Raw genomic sequence first — 20,783 nt, forward strand, 5'->3', positions numbered from 1 at the left:
GAGAGGAGAGAGAGGAGAGAGAGCAAGGGAGAGCACAGAAGTTAAAAGAGTGAGATGTGCCATAAAATAGGCAAGGGAAAGAGAGCCTGTATGGTCTCACTAATAACAATGACTAGTATAAAGGGTTTTAATTTTTTAAATGCTTTCCTATGTGAATTGAGAAGACCACACAGTTTTTTCCCCTTTTTATTCTGCTAATGTGGTATGTTACACTGATTATTTTTCATGTGTTGTGTTATCCTTGTATTTCAGGAGTAATTCTCATTTGGTTACAGTGTATAATTCTTTCAATATGTTGCTACATTTGATATGGTAGTCTTTTTGTTAAGTTTTCTATTAATGCAGGCTGGAGAGATGGTTCAGCCATTAAAGCCTAGGCTCACAACCAAAATGCCAAGCTTCTCATTAATGACAGTCACAATGGATATTGATTGGTCTGTAGTTTTCTTCTAGTGACATGGTTCTCAACATGTGGGTCACAACCCCTTTGGGTCTTATGACCCTTTCACAGGGGTCCCCTTAAGACCATCCAGAATATCAGATATTTCCATTACAATTCATAACAGCGGCAAAATTAGTTATAAGGTAGTAACGAAAATAATTTTATGGTTGGGGTCACCACAACATATATGTATTAAAGGGTTGTAGCATCAGGAAGGTTGTGAACGAGTGCTCTAGTGTCTGCTAAGTGTTGGCATCAGCAATATTTGCTTCACAGAGTAATGTAAGATGTGTTCTTTCCTGTTGTTGTGAGAGTTTAAGGGCTGGTGTTGACTCTTCCTTAAATGCTTCCAATCACTGGTGTAGCCATCAGGTCTCAATATCAGCTGCTTTGCCAGCCAGAGGTCTGTTGTTGTTTTTCTAGATCTTCATGAGTCAGTATTGGTTCCTATTTACTTTCCCATCTATTCTTTACATAAAAAGGGACAAATAAATGATGTTCTCTTTCTCTACATGTTAGTAACCATCATCTAACTTAAAAAGACTGTGCTGCCAGGTGGTGTTGTTGTATGCTTTTAATCCCAGAACTTGGGAAGCAGAGGCAGGCAGATTTCTGAGTTTGAGATCAGCCTGGTCTACAGAGTGAGTTTCAGGATAACTAGGGCTATACTGAGAAACTCTGCCTTGAAAAACAAAGACAACAAAAAACAACCCCCCCCACAAAACAAACAAAAAACCCAACCCACCAAAAACAATGTTCACTATATTCATCCCAGTTTTAAACTGTGTGCGCCACACTGTAGATTTAATATATACTGTTTCAGCAGGAAGTTCTACATTAAAGATGACAACTACTTTCCAAGTTGATGTCTGTCTTCTCTGACCTTTATTTTTATAGCTAATTCTATCAAATGCCTCGTAATATTTATTTAGTATCACCGTAACAATGCTAGTCTGGGTCACATATAAATAAGTTCATTTGATTTGGGTTTGGTGGCTGGGAAGCCCACGAAAGTACAGGCCTTCTCGCCTCATCATAACATGACAAAAGGCATAGAAGGAACGGGTGTGCAGCATTCTGCCTTTTAAATGAGTGGCGCTAGTCCATTCCAGAGGCTGGAGCCCACCTGTACATTAAGAGTTGTACTCATGAGCTTTGGAGGGGGGGGACTACATGCACACTACAGCACTCCCTTTTTATGCACTGGGAACTGCTCTACTTAGATAGTTACATTCTTTTTATTTTTGGAACTTAGTGTTTTAAATATTAGCCTTCAATTCACCCAGAATCAGCACATAAGCACCGTTTTTAATTGCTTCCTTAAAAACAAACGACCCTCACTTAAAACAAAAGAAACTGACTTCAGGGCCAATCTTCTCCCCTTCCCGGCATCAGGCACCTCAAATAAATAAATAAGCACATATATCTAACTATCATCTATCCACCCATCTCTATCATTCATATGTATGTATGTATGTATGTATGTATGTATGTATGTATGTATGTATGTATGTATGTATGTATGTATGTATGATCTATGTATCTATCCACCCATCCATCCAAGCATCTATCCATCAGATTTTTATTCTCTTAAAATTTCCCGCCAGCTTCGCCAGACGTTACTGGTCATCTCGCGATATTACGGGTCCTCAGACAGGACAAACTTCTTCACTATCGGCGCGCTTTCGTTAGCCAATGAAGTTAAGTCCCGTGCGCCGGCGGGCGGCTGTGGTTCCGTTTCCACTCGAGCGAGGTGGTTATGGCCGGACCGCCGGACCGAGAGAGCCGAGAGAAGCCGGCCGCCCTGGCGTTGGCCCAGGCTCGCTTCGCCAGGGGCGAGTTTGCCGAGGCGCAGGCGCTGTACTCGGCGTTTATTGGCCAGTGCGCCAGTCGCGGGAGGTAAGTATCGCGAGACGGGGTGGTCCTCGTACGGAAGGGGTCCTCGGAGCCCCGGGTGGGGACGGGGACGGGGACCGGGAGAGGACGGGACCGGGGGCCGGGACTGGGGCTGGCCTGGGGTGGTCCTCGGAGTCCTGTCCCTGGGTCGCGAAGGCGGCACCCTGTGCCGCTCTCCTCAGGACCACAGCGAGAACCTTGCAGACATCCCGTAGCATCCCAAGGTTCATTTCTGTCGAATATCCAGCCGTCCACGCATTTTTATTGGCCAGTAAAGCTCGTTATTTAGATTCTTGGGTGATGCACACCCGACCCCCCCTATTTAAGCCCACCCCGATCTAAGTCTTGAGAAAACGGGGCAGTATTTCAAGTTAACGTATTTTGGAGCTGCTGAATCGAGCCAGGTGTCTGTGATAGTCCGTCTACTAAAAGTTTGGCATCTAGGGGTCTTGATTGGGTTCCTGTTCTCTGCCAGTTAAAGGATCAGGAGACAGTAAAAATCTCAAGCCAGGGTATGTAGTAGCAGGGGAGACCTCAAGAGCAACTAATGAAGGAAGTGACAGTTAACAGCAGCAGGATTTTCTAGGGGTGAGGAAACATGCAGAACCGGGAGGGATTTCAGGTGTCCCCAAATCGAGGCTTCTGGAGGTTTTAAGGGACTGAGGGTTGGTCAGTTTGAACATAGGGTGCTGATAGGTCCTCATCTTTGGCCTAAACAGTCCTGACCCAGCTTTGAACTTGTGTAGGAGAAGAGCAGATCCATGAGCAGGGGCCCTACTAGTGGGAGAAAAGTCCCACCAGGCCTCCTATTTAGGCTGCCAGGTTTTTGTTTCTGGTTAGCAGGGTAAGAAAGAAGCCAGCCAGCTTATCCTGGCTCCTCTCCTGATCTGTCTACCTGTCACAGAAGCGTCAACTCCCTGTCTTTCTGTATTGGTTGTGAATTGGTTGTTAAATCTGGAGACTTGATCCAGCTCAGATAGGAGAGCTTTTCTGTCTGCAGGTTCCGCTGTAAGCACTTGAAGCTGGTTTGTTAGCAGGCTCCTTTGCTTCTCCGTTGATGCCTGGCTATGTAGCATTAGTTACTTAAGTTTAGCCTTTATTGTGCTTGTGGATGGTGTGGAGTGGACACAGAGAAATTTGCTGGCTAATTTTCTTGACGCTTGTGTGACCTGCAGCATCACCCTTCTTTTCTTTCTCTTGAAAGATTTTTTTTTTTTTTTTTTTTTTTTTTGGCTTTGAGACAGGTGTAGTTCTGGCTGTCCTGGAACTCCCTCTGCACCCTAGTCTGCACACTGGTCTTGAATTCAGAGATCCACTTGCCTCTGCCTCCCAAAGTACTGGGAGTAAAGGCATGTGCCAGTACTCCTGGCTTGTCCTGGAAAGTTTTTTTTTTTTTTTTTTTTTGAATGCAAGCTTGTCTTTTGTATGAGATCTAATACTGAAGGCTGCATTCCTATTTGTTTCTAACATTCACATGGAATTAAGCCAGAAAACTAAAATTGCCTTTTAATTTTAGCACTATAATAGCATGATAGTTAACAGAAATTTCTTTATTAAAAAATACAGTATCATACAACAAGGACATCTGTTCAACCATGTTCATAGCAGCATTATTTGTAATAGCCAGAAACTGGAAGCAGCCTAGATGCCCCTCAACCGAAGAATGGATAGAGAAAATGTGGTAATTTATACAATGGAGTACTACTAAGAAAAAAAAAATAGAATCTTGAAATTTGCAGGAAAATGGATGGAACTTGAAGAAACCATTCTGAGCGAGGTAACCCAATCACAAAAAGACAAACATGATATGTACTCACTCATATGTGGGCCTGCTTTATGATACATAGTAGTGACCGTGCTTTATCAGAGCTGTTTTTAATGATGTTGCTCAGAATGGTTTCCTTCCAGATGATGTTTGAGAAGCTATTAAAAAAAAAAAATGGTGCCAGGTACCACAAGAGTAACAGAACTGTGCTGTTTTCTGGGATTTTGTTTTTTACTTTTTTTTTTTTAATGGAGTGTGCTGGATGTCTCTACAATTTTGTTCAAATGACTGCAGAACCTGGAAAAGCTGTTGCTGCTATTGATGCATAACATACTGCTATTTTTATATAAATTATATATATATATATATACATATATAATTTGAATTTTTGGAAACTTTAGCTGTGCTGTCAACTTTGGAACTTTGGAAAAAAGTATCCCAGTTTACCGTGTTGAGTTGGCATTGTACAGAAATTAACAGCTATATTGGTCTAGAAATGTTGAACTTAATTTTTTTTCCATTTGTACAGGGGTAACACACTGTATTAAATATGTAAGGTCTTATCTACATGGGTTTGATTACAAAAACTAATAAAGTATTCTCTAAATAAAAACTAAAAAATACAGTATTTTTATTAATCCTTTGAGAATTTCATACGATGTATTTTGATAATCTTCACCCCCTCCCACACTATTCATCTTTCCACTCAGCTCTACCCACACTTTGTCATCTGTCCCATTTTGTTCTGCCTATTTACTCATGGGCCATCAGAGAGTTTGGTCAACCTACTAGGAGCCATACCCTTAAAGAAAACTGACCCTCCCTCCCTCCCTGCCTCCCTCCCTCCCTGCCTCCCTCCCTCCCTGCCTCCCTCCGATTCTGTTAACTGTCTGTAGTTCCTCTGGGGTAGGCACTATGAGCCCCACCTCAGCAATGCTGGAGTGTTAACCTGGCTTGATCGTGTTAGTGATCAACCACAGCTCGTCTGAGTGAGCCCTGAGTGCAGTGGCCCTGCAATGCTCAGAAATCACTGTTTCACTGTTCCTCTCTCAACCCCAGGCTCGTCCAGTTTTTCTGCCCTCTCTTCCCCCTCCCCTGAGCCTTGGGGAGAGGGAAGAGTGTTGATGTAGGCGAGCATTCCACTGACTCTTTGTTAAAAGATATTACCATTCCTGTTTCATCTCCACCACCACTCCTGATAAAAATGGCTGGCAGGCATAGAAGACCTCATTTGTATTCTTGTGTAAGGCTGGGACAGGTTTACTCAGGAAGTTTCAGAAACAATCAGTGGGCAGGTATGTGGATGATACTTGGGATTGTTATTCTTCCCCCTTTGTACATCTCAGCCCAAGAACCTATGTCCATCACAGTAAGCTGATCTCTGTGCTGTACGGGCTGGAAAACCCACCTGGCATAGCTGTAACAGTTCAGGATGCCCATGTTCTGAGCATTACTGTTCCACTGGCACCTTTTCTCTGGCCACTTTCTCATCTGTAAAATGAGCCTTCAGTTTCCTTAGAGTTCAGAACTTGAAGTCTATCAGTTCAACTTGTACCCTTAAATATGTCTTTGGAAATTTAAGCTTATTTTTTAAAACATTAGATGGCTGAATCATTTTAAAATAGTGTTTGCAGTCCTTGATTGCTTTTCATTCTGATTTGTCTTTTTTTTTTTTTAATATCCAAGGTCAGCTTTAGCCATAATTTAATTTTTCAAATACTTATCTTGTTCACCGTTAGCAAATGCTAAAATTCCATATTTAGATTAGGTAGTTTGGTTAAATGCAGTACAGAAAATACTATCATGGGTTCCGGTGGGTAAAGGTGCTTGCCATACAAGCCTAATGACCTAAGTTCAAACCCTGGAATGTGTGTGAAGCTGGAAGGAGAGAGAGCACTACTCTGGCCCCTACAGACATACTGTGGCATGTGTTCTTCCACAGTACACACATGCAATAAGTGAAAATTCTCAAAGGAAATACTGTCTTTAAAAAAAAAATCAATATCATTACAATGAAAGTCAATGTTCAGTATTAGCCTATCTCTTTAAAAAAAGATTTCTTATAAATCTGTATGGGTGTTTTGCCTACATGTGTGTCTGTGTACCAGGAGTGTACAATACCCACAGAGGCCTTTAGATTCTCTGGCACTGGAGTTAGAGTTAAAGTTTGTGAACCACCATGTGGGTGCTGGGAATTGAACTTGGGTCCTCTGGAAGAGCAACAAGTGCTCTTAATTGTTGAACCATCTCTCCAGCCCCTGCCCATGTCTTTAAGATTGCAAACAGCATGTCTGCTTTCATGAAAAGTAGGATTTTAGAATTTGCCGTAATGAAATCTAACATTCTGATCATCTAAGGATGAGAATTTATGACAAAGTGTTGAAACCTCAAATGAATAATGAAAATTTTACTGAAGTCCCGAGGCAGCATTTTCTTTCTGAAGTCTGAGGACAGCAGCTCAGCTAGTGTCCTAATAGACAGAGAACACACAGCCTTCTGTTTTTTTAGTCTTTAACGGTGGTCTTGAGAGGGGTCCTTTTGTCTGTCTTTCTCAGTCAACTGACAAAACAGAAAATTTCTAAGTTCCAATGGTTCCTCCCCACTATTACGAAGTTTAAACTGCAGGACCATGAGGGTGTGGTGAGCATGTTTTGATCGCAGCACTCCGGAGGCAGAGGCCAGCCAGCTCAAAGTAGTGAGTTCCAGGCCCCAAACCCTAAAACAACCAAACAGACCTCCACCCCACCCCACTCCCCTAAACTGAAAGGACCCCTGTGTGCAGCAGTAGTCACAGTCCCTGTCTGAGTTCTCAAGGATTAATATGTCAAGAGAAACAGCAGATGGGCCAGTGATAGGGCTCAGCTGTACCAGCCTGGCATCTGAGTTCGATTCCTGGAGCCCATGTAAAGGTGGAGAGATGTGATGTCACAGAGTTTTAACTCCAGGTGGCTGCACAGGTGGGTGTGCTCACACACATAAAATAATAATTTTTCTTATTTTAGAAAAAAAAATAGGTGACTGCTGTTAGCTGTGTTTTCTGAGGACTATGCTTTATACCACTGGGTATAACAGAAGATGGATTGAACATGTAGTTCCTCTGGTTCAAATTTGACAATCACTTTGGGAAAAAGGACAAAGGGAGGGAGGGAGAAAGGAAGGAAGGGAGAGGGAGGAAGAAAGGGAGGAAGGAAGGAAGGAAGGCAGAAACACTCCTGTCTCGGAGCAGTGAAGATAATTTGTCGTAGGTAGTGACAGTGGGTGGCTTTGAACTAGTGTGTGTCCCAGCTGCCGGGTGTCTGGATTCTCACAGGAAGGGCAGAACTGTGGAATATTCAACCTATGGTTAACCACTGCTTAACCAGTGTTTCTTTACGGGCAGAAAGTGATTTCAGATGTCATTGTTTGAAGACCACCTACATTTTAGAGTAAATTAAAAGTGACTGTGACACTTTTGTAGTGCACTGGTACCTGGGAGGGCTTTCCTTGGTCAGCATGCTCTAAAAATGTTCAACAATCATTTTAGTATTGAGCAAAACCTGTTGGCAAAGAACAGGGGCTTTGAAGACTCTAACACCCACAGACTTCAAATCCACATTGTGCTGCAGCCCAGTGAAAGTCGCTGATAGCCTAAACAGAAATTGATTGCTGTTTTTCAAGTGCATTTTGCTTCTTCAACTTGGCATTTCAGCTTCCACACAGTGTGTTGTAGGCTATGGAGTTTAACAGAGCCCCAAAGAGCATGGGAGTGGAAGTGAGGGGAGTTTAACAATGTGCTTTTAATGTGAACTTCTTGTTTAAAGCAAATGCAGCCCTGAGGATTTGGCCACCGCATATAACAACAGGGGGCAAACCAAGTACTTCAGCGTTGATTTTTATGAAGCCATGGACGACTACACATCGGCTATAGAAATCCTGCCTAACTTTGAAGTTCCGTATTACAACAGAGGTTTGATACGCTATAGGCTGGGTAAGTTTTTTTTTTTTTTTTCCTCTAAGTTTTTGCTTTTCTTGTGGACTGTATTCCATATCCATTGCTTCAGAGTGATCAACTGTTGTGAAGGAGTCAAGTTTGACAATTGGGTGAAATTTAGGATTAGAGAAGCTTTTCTGAGTGACTTCCTTCCTTCCTTCCTTCCTTCCTTCCTTCCTTCCTTCCTTCCTTCTTTCTTTTTTAAAGGCATTTCCTAAGTGTTACAGACACAGCAGAACACTGCTGTAGGAACGGAACTGGATACAGAAGCCAGGGTGACCCCATTACTCTGTGCCTGTGCATTCCCAGCCTCAAAATGAGGGTAATGCTGACGTGTACCTGTGACACTTTCTAGTTGAAAAGGCAGGGACAGTGGACAGTGAAGTTTTTAGAAGCCTGGATTAAAGGGGCTTTGGATACTGTTTCCCATTGAAAAGAAAAAAGAAAAAAAAAACTATTTCTCAGTTTTCCTGCAGCTACGTAAAATGGGAGATGTAGTTTTGTTGAAATTTTATGATGATTGATATGCTGGCGGCCTGTTAAATGTGATTAAAAACAACCACTAATTTTCCCTGGTTTTTGTGTTGTCTGTTGTTGGAGATTGAACCGGGCCTGTTATACCCTGTTAGTCTGTTAGACGAGTGCTAATGTTGCTGGGCATGGTTCCCTGTCCTCATCCTGACTTTAGATCGCTTGTTTCATAAGGGCACACGTTATTATGATGGACGGTCTCGATCACTGACAGAGGCAGCTTCCTTTTGCTGGCAATTTGAAAGTTCATAAATGTGAAAACATGTACAGTTGTGGAAATACTCAACTTTTTTTTCTTTTCTTTTCATCTGTGGGATTCTGCTCTAGGGTATTTTGACGAAGCTTTGGAAGATTTCAAGAAGGTGTTAGACCTAAATCCTGGATTTCAAGATGCTGTGTTGAGCTTAAAGCAGACCATTTTAGACAAAGAAGAAAAACAAAGAAGAAATGCTGAAAAAAGTTACTGAGGCATATAAGTTACTGAAATTTTAACTTAAGATCCTTAAGCCTACATCTGATTGACTCTAAGATATTTATGGAACTATTTTGATTATATGTGAGAGACTGCATTTTAGAAGTGAAAGTAAAATAATATGTTTAATCAAAGTTATTTCAAGAGAGACTGTGATGAATAGATCTTTTAATAGAGTAAATAAATAATATCAATGTACATTATTATAGCAAAATATTTAAATTAATATGTATTGTTTTTAATAAAGGTTTTATTTTTACCACATATTTTTATTCCCAACTTTTTTTTTTCACACTCAGGAAAAGGTTGCTGGTAAAATACTATCCCGACATAAACTCCTCATGTAGGTTCACCAATGAATGTAGTACATTTGCTTTTCCTGTATATTTAAAACCTTCCACTTCAAAGTCTGAGGCAGGAGAATTGCTGTGAGTTTGAGGCCAGTCTAGGCTATTGAGACCCTCAAACAAAACCCAATAAAATAAGACAAAACCCAGACAGATTTTTTTTTTTCTGAACCACTTGAGAATGAGATACTGATGTCACAGTACTTCACCCATAAACAGTTCCGCCTGCATTTTCCTAAGGACAATTCTCCACAGCCACATGCCACTGTAACACCTAGTAAAAATAATGCTATAACATGCTCCATGTCCAGGCCATGTTCACATTTCCCCCTGTGACTTCAGATAATTGCATCATGTTCTCATGTCTCAGTGTCTCGATTCTTTCCCCCTGGGGTCATCTCCTGCTCATTTTCTCCCCACAGCAGTGGTTTGTTTGAGAACTCACTTTTCTTATGGTAATGGACTGAGAGACAGGACCCTTGGGCTTAAAAATAAGCACCTATCTTATGGGCAAGCAGTTGGAAACAATTCATCCCACACTAAGTCATTAGAGTGATGGGTTAAGGTCTGAGTACTGAATATAGTTTCGGTCTCTGGATGATGACTATAATGATTGACAGCAGAGGTATTGCTCGAATACTTAGTATAACCAAATACTGCTCAAAGTCTCTAAGAAATGAGTCAGGTAGAGAGGGAGATGACAGAGTGACAGAGGCATACATTAACACTAAGCTTAAAAATTCTGTTTTGGGTCCTGCCAACAAACAACAGCTCTCACGAACCGAACCAGGAAGAGCTAACTGGGAGGAAGCAAGCCAAAGTCAGCATGTCCTGTCCCATCTACAGCTTTGTTTTTATTGTTGTGGTTTGGCATTCCAAGACACAGACCCTCGACTTGAGATTTCCCAAACTGCATTATAGCTGCTGTGGGAAAGCTGTTCTGGGTGGAAATTGCCCCCATCGGAGAGAGACAAAGCGCGCTTGCTTGGCATCAGAAGCCCTGTAGAATTCCATGGCTTCAGATGCCATCATTATCACCACCCTTAACTAGATTTATTTCTTTGTCTTCGTCTTCGTCTTCGTCTTCGTCTTCGTCTTCGTCTTCGTCTTCCTCTTCCTCTTCCTCTTCCTCTTCCTCTTCCTCTTCCTCTTCTTCTTCTTCTTCTTCTTCTTCTTCTTCTTCTTCTTCTTCTTCCTCCCCTTTCCTCCTCCTCCTCCTCCTCCTCCTCCTCTTCCTCTTCCTCCTCCTCCTCCTCCTCCTTCTTCTTCCTTTTTTGAAATGATCTCATGCAGCAGAGAAAGTAATTGCCCTGTTTGTAACTTGTAAATACTATCTGGCAAAATTCATGGAGAATTTGTGCTGCAGGTGAATGAGTATGAAGAGGAAATTAAGTCTGATGGCCATAAATGAAAAGCTGCGATTGTTTTTGGAATCGCTCACATTTCCCAAAATGATTTATCTTTGATGGGAAGGGCTTTAAAAGAATTTTTAATGTCTCATGAAAACAGAGAGCTCCCTTTTTAAAAAAGCCTTTTTGAAAAAAAAAGAAAGGAAAAAAAAAAAAAAAAGCAAAAGCAAAAGCAAGCTGTCCTGACCTCGGGAGAGCTAAACACAATTCCACCCAGAGAATCAAGTAATACTTAAACAATTTTATTTTCTCTTGGCTTATGCTCTCTCTTTTTTACTCATGACTGGAATCAGATGTAGTATGAAAAAGAAAACTTGTTAAAACATTTTCATTTGCGTTGCTAGATTTTATTACTCAAAGTTGCTTCATTTCTCAGAAAAACAAAATCACTGACGTTTGGATCAACCCTCGCCTCCACTGAGTTTCCCTTGTCTTTTACTGGACAGAGCTAAATAGTATGTTTACCACGTTTTATCTTCTCCAGAACTAGGCTTCTCACAGCCGTGGCCCGTTTCTCATTGGCTGAATGATCCCTTGGGTATTTAAGTGTTATTTATCCTCATGATTGTTCCAGTTCCCCTACATCTGCTAGAAAAGTGCCCAAACCTTGCTACCCAGCACCCCCCCCCCAAAAAAAACCCCACAAAGGACTTGCAGTTCATTATACAAATTGTTTCACAAAGGATAGTAAAATGGAATAAGTGGATTTAAATTACTTTCGAGTTTAGAAAATTATTTGTAATCCTGGTTGAGAAACATGGAGCTGTTTTTCTCTTCCAAGGTTGGAACTGAGTGAAGTCCATGGACTGATTGGACAACAGCAAACTAGAGTGAACGAGCAAGCTAGAGTCTTCAGTCAGCCCTCAGCCACGATCTCATTGCTCTTTCTGTGGCTTTCCTGGGTTCTCTGACATTCACTGGCATCTCTACCCTACAGGGTTAGCGGTATGCCATTTTGGAGGTTGTAAATCTTTCAGTGGGCACAATAAGTTTTATTCCTGTCACTCAGGCCAAACCAGTTCACTATTTATACTTCACTAAGACTCAAAGTCTTTATCTGCTGAGTCTAGACTCCTTAATTTTTTTTTTTTTTTTGCTTTTTGAGACAGGGTTTCTCTGTGTAGCTTTGGAGCCTATCCTGGCACTCCCTCTGGAGGCTAGGCTGGCCTCGAACTCACAGAGACCCGCCTTCCTCTGCCTCCCGAGTGCTGCGATTAAAGGCGTCACCACCAACGCCCAACTAGACTCCTTAAAAATTTAACATAGTTAAATCTTTCTCTTACTTAGTAAGTTTGTTAACCAAAATGCTTCTGAGTGAAAGCTATTAACAACAACAAAAAGTTTACATTTAATCGGAAATTTATAATTCTATTTTATTCTACTCTATTTTATCCCACCTACTTTCCTTTTTCTTTTTTTGTTTTGTTTTTGTGTTTTGTTCTTTTTGGTTTTTTTGGGTTTTTTTTTTTTTTTTTTTTTTTTTTTTTTTTTTTTGGTTTTTTGAGACAGGGTTTCTCTGTGGCTTTGGAGGCTGTCCTGGAACTAGCTCTTGTAGACCAGGCTGGTCTTGAACTCACAGAGATCTGCCTGCATCTGCCTCCCAAGTGCTGGGATTAAAGGCGTGCGCCACCACCGCCCTGCCTTTTTGGTTTTCAAGATGGTGTGTGTGTGTGTGTGTGTGTGTGTGTGTGTGTGTGTGTGTGTGTGTGTGTCCTGGTTGTCCTGGAACAAAGAACTCTTTCTTTGTAGACGAGGCTGACCTCAGACCCAGAGATCTGTCTCCCAAGTGCTGGGACTAAAGGTGTACACCACCATACCCAGCTTACTTAACTTCACAAATAGAAAAATAAATCACTGAACAAGTGTCTATAACAATGTAAACAATCAGTTTGCATATAAACTTAGAGAACTATTGTTTCCTTTGTTTTTGAAGTATTATGAAACAGTTTTATTGGGATATAATTTACATATTCAACCAGTCCATTTGAAGTTTGGTTAGGAGGTTTTAATTATATTCAGAGTTTCTGCACTAGATTTTAAAAACCCATTTTCAGTCTTCGGGGGTGGGGTATCCCATGGTCTTACCTTCGAAGTCAATGCAGAAAAACACCTTTAGTTGAATTAAAGACTAACCACAAGCTGCTTCAAGAAGCACATACAGAAGCCAGATCAAAGCTGCCTCTCCTGCCTTTCTTTAAACGTACCACATGTTCTAAGCCTTTGTGATAGTCTCTGGCTAGAAACTTGAGTGGAGGAAATGGGTTATACCTGCCCGGAACAATAATGTTAGATTTACTTGGGTTAACTGAGCACTGGCTGGTTTGAGTGTGCACAGGCTGAAGCAATGTACTGGGGGAGCCTTTACCTTAAGACACACAGAAAAGTAGCCCACCTATAGAAGAGAATCTGTGAGCCAGGCGTTGGTGGCGTATGCCTTTAATCCCAGCACTCAGGAGGCAGGGCAGGTGGATCTCTGTGAGTTTGAGGCCAGCCTGGTGCCAGAGTGAGTGCCAGGATAGGCTCCAAAGCTACACAGAGAAACCCTGTCTCGAAAAACCAAAAAAAAAAAAAAAAAAAAAAGAGAATCTGTGAAATGCAAGGCTCGCCCATGGTTTCCACTCTCACTCTTGTAGTCACCACCATCTACAAGCAAAGGATTATGTTATACTCATCATTAAGCAGTTTGAGTTATTTTAATATCATGGTCATGTTTACATGTTTACATAGTTGAATATAAACCACCCTAAAAGATTTCTTCTATTTTGCTATGAAGTCCATGCAGGGTAATAATGACTGAACATTACAGCAGCCGATTATGGAAACCAAGATGCTGCCTAGCCTACACATATCCTTTATCAGTAATAGCTTTTAATCAGCATAACTAGAAAGCAAGGCTTCAAAATACCTCTATTTCTGCTGTCACATCTTCAGAGAAAGTGTATGGTGTCGAGAGCCTGTGACCCTAGCATTTGGGAGATGGGTCTGGAGTTAAAGGTCATCCTTGGCTACATGGTGAGTTCAAGGCTACCCTGGACTGCACAAAACCTTCTCTCAAAACCAGAATTACTTTTGGTTCTGTTGGTATCTTAGTGGGCATTCTTTCTAGACAGTTTTGGATGGTTCTTACCAAGAATGCTCTGAAAGTGTTGCTCTGAACATATTTCCACTTGGTGAAAAGCTCTTTGGAAGATTACTGAGTTGATGTGGCACACACTTCCCTTGGCCCAAACTGATGTCTGGGTCCTGCTCCATGGCAGACAGAATAGTGCTGTGTGCTTCCATACCTCACTCCCACCCTGCTAACCTCCTCCCATGTACCCAGGTCCCAGCGGTTTTCATCTCAGCAGTGGTAGCTGCATGCCAAAATCCATCCCTTGCTTGTGTAGTACAAGTGTCCTGCTTTGCTCTCACCCAAAGGGTGTTTCCACACGGCCCCAGAGTGGGGTCCTCCATGTGTGATGATTGCGTCACAGTTAAGCAGATCTTGAGCCTTGCCTTCTGGGAACCCCCTCACTCCCTAGCTTTGCTGTAGCCTTTCTGCTATCACCTGCTTAAGTGCACAAATCTCACTCACCCCTCCATGCATTCATATTCTATCTACATATATCATGATTTATTTGTTTTATCTTTGTGTCTGCTCCTCACCGGCAGGTGAGTTATGGGGGCAGCAATCAGTGTCTACTTTGTTCATTGCTGTACCTGCAGCTCCTAGGACTGCCATGGGTCTCAGCTGTGTGGAGTGGATTAAGGAGCCAATTTTCGTCATCTGCTCATGCACCTGCTCTTTAGGTTTTGTAGAGTAATCCCTGGCTAATAGGAATGGGATGGACCAGTGCTTGGCCCTTCTCAGTTGACCTTGGAAGTTGGGCCTAATTTGCAGTGAAGTTTTCATTTTCCTTAAAGCAATTGACTCTTGTGGTTTAATTTAGAAAAAAGAAAGCCCCCGGGAATGGTTAATTTCAGCAGTGATTTTGTTTTAGTACAACTTTGTAACAGGTACCTGTGATGGGTTGACCTGTATTATTTTGAATGATAGGATGAAGGCTTAACTATGGATTCCTTGTGACCTTATATATCTAAGTAGTTAAGACAGGACAGATGGATGGGTCCCTAAGCCAATGACCGACGTCCTTATGTAACATCACCACACCCTATATGACCCATGTCTTTAGAATAGGAAGGACATTTGGACAAAGATACAAGGAAGGATACTTGTGAGGCTTTTGCAAATTATGATCCACAAGCCAAGGGTTGTCTGGGGGCTCTGAGAAACTGAAAGAGGCAAGGAGAATCCTTTTCTGGAGGTCATGGGAGGATCAGGGTCCTGCCTACACCTAGACCTTGTACTTCTATTCTCTAAACTGTGAGTGTACACAAGTTAGCGATACTTTGTCATGGCAAATGTTGGGAAAACATGACTGCATCCAGTAAGTATGAGTTCAGTTTTCAAGGGGCAGGATTTTGGCAAAAGTGCCTTTGTGTTCTTGTACCCACAGATGTAGCCCTGTTGAAGAGAAGGTGTGCCTTTTGTTGGAGCAATCTTATAAACAAAAGATTTCCAAGATAGGGGAGGAGAGTGAGAGAGAGGGGCCGGGTCTTTGATCGTGATCTTGACTGAGAAATCTATGACTAAGCATTGTACAAAACATGCAGGTTTGCTCTGGCTGCCTGCTGAGACACTCACAACCACCCTGTGTGGTTTCGAGACACTCCAGTCTTGGAGAGCTGAGGCTCTTCTGACTCGAGATTGGAAGAGTGGGAGTCACCTCAGACTGCCAAAAACAAAGCATTACTAGCAAGCCAGGTGACAAAATATCCAAGTTGGCTGCCAGGCCGGGCTGGGAGCTGTCAGTCTGGGACTCACAGAACAGTAATTATTTCCATCACAAAGACCAGCTGCCAGTAGACTCACTGGAATCGAACCAGCCTCTTGAACTGGGAGGTACATGTGGTACCCCAGCCTCCATCTGTCACTCCAGCATGCTAGAGGTCACTTCCTGCTTTTTTCAGTGTTCTCCCTAAAGAATACTGTCTTTCTCCTTTACTTAAATCTTTGCTTGTCCTTCAAGAACCAACCAACTACCATTAAACCTTTGCCATCAGTATCACCGCCTTCCCCCACCCCTACCCTGTCCTAGCCCACTCCTCATTTTCCAGTTATCACTGCTCTAATGGTCTGAACAGAGGTGTTTGGTTACTGAGCATGCACACAGAGAGTGGCTGTGACATGGCCTGGGTCCTGCTAGAAATGTAGACTACAGCCGAGATATAGCTGAATGGTAGAGTCTACATTTAACATGTGTGGGCCTCTGAGGATGAAGAGGATGGAGGGAGGGAGGAAGGGAGGGGAGGGAAGACAGGACAGTTAAGGAATGCAGGTTCTTAAGAGGCTGCAGGTTTACTGTCATTTGTGCTGGATCCACTGCATCCATAGGTGGTTTTGATGGGAAACTAAAGGCTAGGCCCTCTGCTCTGCGGCGGTGCTACTCCATACCTGGTGTCCAGACTAGCAGTTTCAGTGACACCCAGAAACTTCGCAGAGATGAAGATGAGGTGAGTGGGTTTAGATCCTACCTCAAAGCAACTGAATTTGACTTCCTAGAGTGTGGGCCCAGCTAGCTAAACAAGCTCCATGGAGACTCTCCTGTGCATTCAAGTCTAAGAAGCTTGGATCCAATTAGCATCTGTCATCTCTCCTGAGAGATGGAACCTGAGCTCAAGAGACAGGTGGTTGTGTCTGGGTGCTGACTGTCTTCTTCTTTTTAATTTTTTTTATATTTTAGATTTATTTATTATGTATATAGTGTTCTGCCTGCATATATGCCTGCCAGAGAGGGCACCAGATCTCACTGTAGATAGTTGCAAGCCACCATGTGGTTGCTGGGAATTGAACTCAGGACCTATGGAAGACTAGCTAGTGTTCTTAATCACTGAGCCATCTCTCCAGCCCAACCTTGACCCTCTTCTAAACATGGGAAGAAAGACATCCCAGGATCACCAGTGAGTTTCTCCTCCCCCACCGTTCTCTCAACAAGCATGTGGGTTCTGGGAAGGACTGGTGGGCAGCTGGAAGAGGACTTCTCTTCCTGGGTCTCGGGCTGAGTCTTGGGGGATGGTGTGCTCCCACTCTTAAATCAGAGGTCATCTTTACCACATAATTTTATCTTGTCCCAGCCTGACTCCATCCAGAACTCTGTCTCCAATCTCAAATAGTTTTTTTTTTTTTTTTTTGGTTTCCTCCCTGGAAAAGAAGTCATTTTTATTTGCTATTAAAATAAGCAATGCTGGCTCTCTTGCTTTTTCTGGATCAATAAGTCCTTCATCTGGGCAGTGGCTGAGCTGGCTCCTGGGCCCGCAGTATCACGGAGAAGGAATCTCAGACATGACTAATGTATAGTCCTCCTCGACTTCCTACCCATGAGCTCTCTCTCATAAATCGCTGCTATGTTCCATCAGCCTCAATTACCCGCCACAGCAGAGTCCCAGGCTGGAGAGCAGCCTGTCCCTGCCCCAAGTGCTCTTCCTTCTCCGGCTGCCTGCTAGCTTTCTGATTGCCAGACTAATTCCTTTCGAATTGCTTAATGGGTGCACAGTTTTCATTGGGAGTCTCAGGATGCTGGACCTGGAAGGAACCCAAGAAGTCATCTGCTTATTTATTTTACAGGTAGACAGGTCGGGGAGGAAATTCTGGCATAAAGTTATGCTGTTGGTTAACAATAGATGGAACACATCATTGATCCCTTTAGCAGTAACGACTTCCATTGAGTGGAGGTCCTCAGTTTACACTGCTCCCATTAATCTTGACACCTAACCTTAGTCCACCCCAGGACCCAATACTTCTACCAGGACTATTCTCCTGGGTAAGGGCTCATGGCCGATGTACTGGTGTTTTTCCATTACCAAGACCAAATTGTTCAGCACAGACAACTTAAGGGAGGAAAGGTTTCTTTTGGTTTACAGTTTAGTGGGTTTAGTCCATCATTGTTTGGCTCTACTTGCTTGGGCTGAACTTCATGCAGGAGTGTGTGGCATTGGACAGATGTTCACATCATAGGTAGACAGGAATCAGCCAGAAAGGAAGAGCCAGGGGTGATGAGCTCCCAAGTACCCTTCCCGAGTGACTGGATCCTTGAGCTAGGACCCATCTCCCAAGGCCCCTAGAGCCTCCCAAGATAGTGCTACCAGCTGAGGACCAAGCATTTAATCTGGGAGTGGTAGTGTGGGGGCATTTCAGAATCTAGCCCAGGTCACAGGCACGCAGACCACATTCTGAAGGTGGGCAGGAGGCCCACAGGGCAGAGCTGAGTTTTGGGGTGTGTTTCTCAAACTGAAGACCACAACAAAGGAAGCTGGTATAGAGAATGCTGGGAGGAGGGGCTTCTAGACCCCCCCCCCCACATTTCCACTTACTGAAAAGCCTTTTGCAATTTGATGTGTAAGTGTGGTAGTTTCATATAAAACCTGAAATGAGGAGTAGGTGTGGGGAGAAGGAGTGGAGACTGCAGAACCATCATCCAGTAAGAAGATGCCCACAACTTTCTATGTGTTCCCATTGAAGCTGTATGGCATGCCAGAAAGACTGACTCTTTTTCCATTTTGAGGAGAAAGGTATAACATGAGTTTTCTCTGGCCCGGCTAGGTCCCACTGCCCTTGTTTGCCCCAAAGAAACACACAGATGCTATATTAGTTATAAATACTGTTGGCCTTTGGCAAAGGTTTCTTATTTGCTAGCTCAGTCTTAATTATTAACCCTCTTTTAATAATGTGAGTGAGTATTTCCGCATGGTCTTATCTTACTGGAGAAAAGGTCTGGCCTCTTACTCTGTTGGGGTCTACATGTTGACCGCTCAGAGTGTCTGCAGAGAAGAGAAGAGAAAGAGGAGAGGAGATGAGAGGAGAAGAAAGGAGAGAAGAGAAGAAAAGAGAGCGATTTCCTGCTTGTCCCTTCTTACATACTGATTCTGACTGCTATGTCACTTCCTGCCTGGACTCATGGTGACTTCTCTTTACTACATTTCTTCCCAGAATTCTCCTTATCTCCTAGTCCTGCCTATCTTGTTTCCCTATTGGACAACAGTGCTTTATTCATCAACCAATAAGAGTAACATGTACAAAAGACTTCCCCCATCAAGAAGTTTGCTTAGGTTGCAGTTTAAGTTAGGAGATAGTCCAGTTTCCTTCCTTCCTTCCTCCCTCCTTGTATTCCTCTCTCTTCCTTCTGTACTGAAGTTCCTTCAAAGGTGACCAGCTTGCTCTGGCTGGCCCATCACCTTTTTATCCCAGAGTCAGCCTGTCGTGTCCACCCTTGACTAGCAAGAACGACGCAACACCGAGGAATCTTCTCACAGTTTATTCGGGAACCTTGATTTACATGAAGTGGTCCCCGAACCCAGGAAGGTGGGGCTTAATACATCCAGCAACCACCAATCATCTACGCCCAGGTGGCATGCTAGGATAGGTTGTCACCAAGCAGATTTAGAAGGATACATGGCCTCTCTCCTAATAAGGAGTTGTTTATCACTGAGAGCACTCTGCGTCAGGCTGGTGGAAGGCGGAAACCAGCGCCATCTTTTAGGCGTGGTACTCTGCAGCTCCCAACATCAGCCTCCTTCTCTTTTGCCACACAGGCAACAAGAGTTCTTTTCAGGAGCCACACTAGCTTCACGGGCCGGACTGAGGTCCTGTTACACTTAACTGATGGGCAGCTGGTGCCTGGGTAGACTGCCACCTCTGCAGCCCAGAGGTGGAGGTGGGCTAGAGTGCACAGCCCTGGGGCTGGTTGTGGCTTCACCAGCTACGGCCACATTCAATTTTACTGGGGAGTGTTGGTCACCAACAGGAGCAGGTGGCCTGCCTTGTTCGACCTCATTTCACAGCTTCAAGAAGTTAGACATGAGGGAAGAAAACAGGAAGATAAGTGAGCCAGCCTTGGGGGGAGCCAACACTTGCTACTTCTTCTCTGGGATAAATTTAGCAGTAAGGTTCAAAAACTCAGAACGAACTCAAGACATAAGGAACACACATTGCAGGGAAATGGGTTGCTTCATGAGCAAGCAGGCTTACATAACAGAGAACAGGAGTGCCCACCCATGGTCTTGCTAGGCTCAGCAGTGCTGGAGTTCTGAAGGCCTTTGAACCACTTGGATAGATCTAGAGGGGATGCTTGGATTCTCTGGGAGAAGATCTGTGTTGGAGGCTGCAGCTTAGAGGGATGAACTTGCTCGCCCAACAATAGGACTTCAAAACTAGGACATGATCTGGGATGGGAACAGACAGGGATGGGACAGGCATGGCCACACTGAGCTTGGGAGTGGGTTGGAGGAAACACTGCTCTTCTCCCACTATTAGAAGAGCTGCTAGTGTTTTGCAACTTTTAGACAAATGATACACAAATCCCATCTCATCAGCCCTCCTTTTAGGGAAGTCTCTCACTTAAACCACCCCTTTGCATGTAAACTGTTCAGCATTCTGCTTGATGTTACAATTATTTTTTCCAAATCCTGACACTGAGCTAGGTCCTCGACAGGGGAGAATCCAGCATCTTGACATTTTTAGTGCCCAGGAGAGAGTTAGGCAGCCAGGGTTCTTCACTCCCAAGGCAAGTAGGCCCCCCACTCCCTTACAGCTAGCCAATACCTGATGCTCAACTAGGTTAATGAGATGGACCACCCATTTTTACAGGGAGAAACATGGCTCTTCTGAGACGTTGCATGGGCCAGGAAAGAGTGTGGGCTGAGCTGAGGGCTGCGTCCATTACAACATGATCAGGAATGGGGGCCAGCTTGGTAACTGGGCTCCAGGGGAACATTCTTACGACCTCCTTTAAGACTTGCTTCGAGACCTGGCCAGCGAGGGCTCCAAATGAGAGGCTACATGTAAGCCATTAGCTCGCCTAAGTCATGCAGTCTTGTATGAATTCTCAGAGTTGAGATAAACACTGACCCCTGAGG

The 20,783-nt window shown here is 43.5% G+C and overlaps 1 protein-coding gene across 1 annotated transcript; it reads left to right on the forward strand.

Moving 5' to 3' along the window:
- The first annotated feature begins 2,099 nt into the window (after window positions 1-2,099).
- On the forward strand, window positions 2,100-9,276 carry Ttc32 (tetratricopeptide repeat domain 32). The gene is made up of 3 exons (XM_027424627.2): window positions 2,100-2,341; window positions 7,904-8,070; window positions 8,932-9,276. Exons 1-3 carry the CDS (start codon window positions 2,202-2,204, stop codon window positions 9,069-9,071), a joined length of 447 nt encoding a protein of 148 aa, XP_027280428.1. The 5' UTR covers window positions 2,100-2,201; the 3' UTR covers window positions 9,072-9,276.
- Window positions 9,277-20,783: the final 11,507 nt, after the last annotated feature.

The sequence above is a fragment of the Cricetulus griseus genome, chromosome 7 (assembly GCF_003668045.3).
Source record: "Cricetulus griseus strain 17A/GY chromosome 7, alternate assembly CriGri-PICRH-1.0, whole genome shotgun sequence".
Taxonomy (NCBI): Eukaryota; Metazoa; Chordata; class Mammalia; order Rodentia; family Cricetidae; genus Cricetulus; species Cricetulus griseus.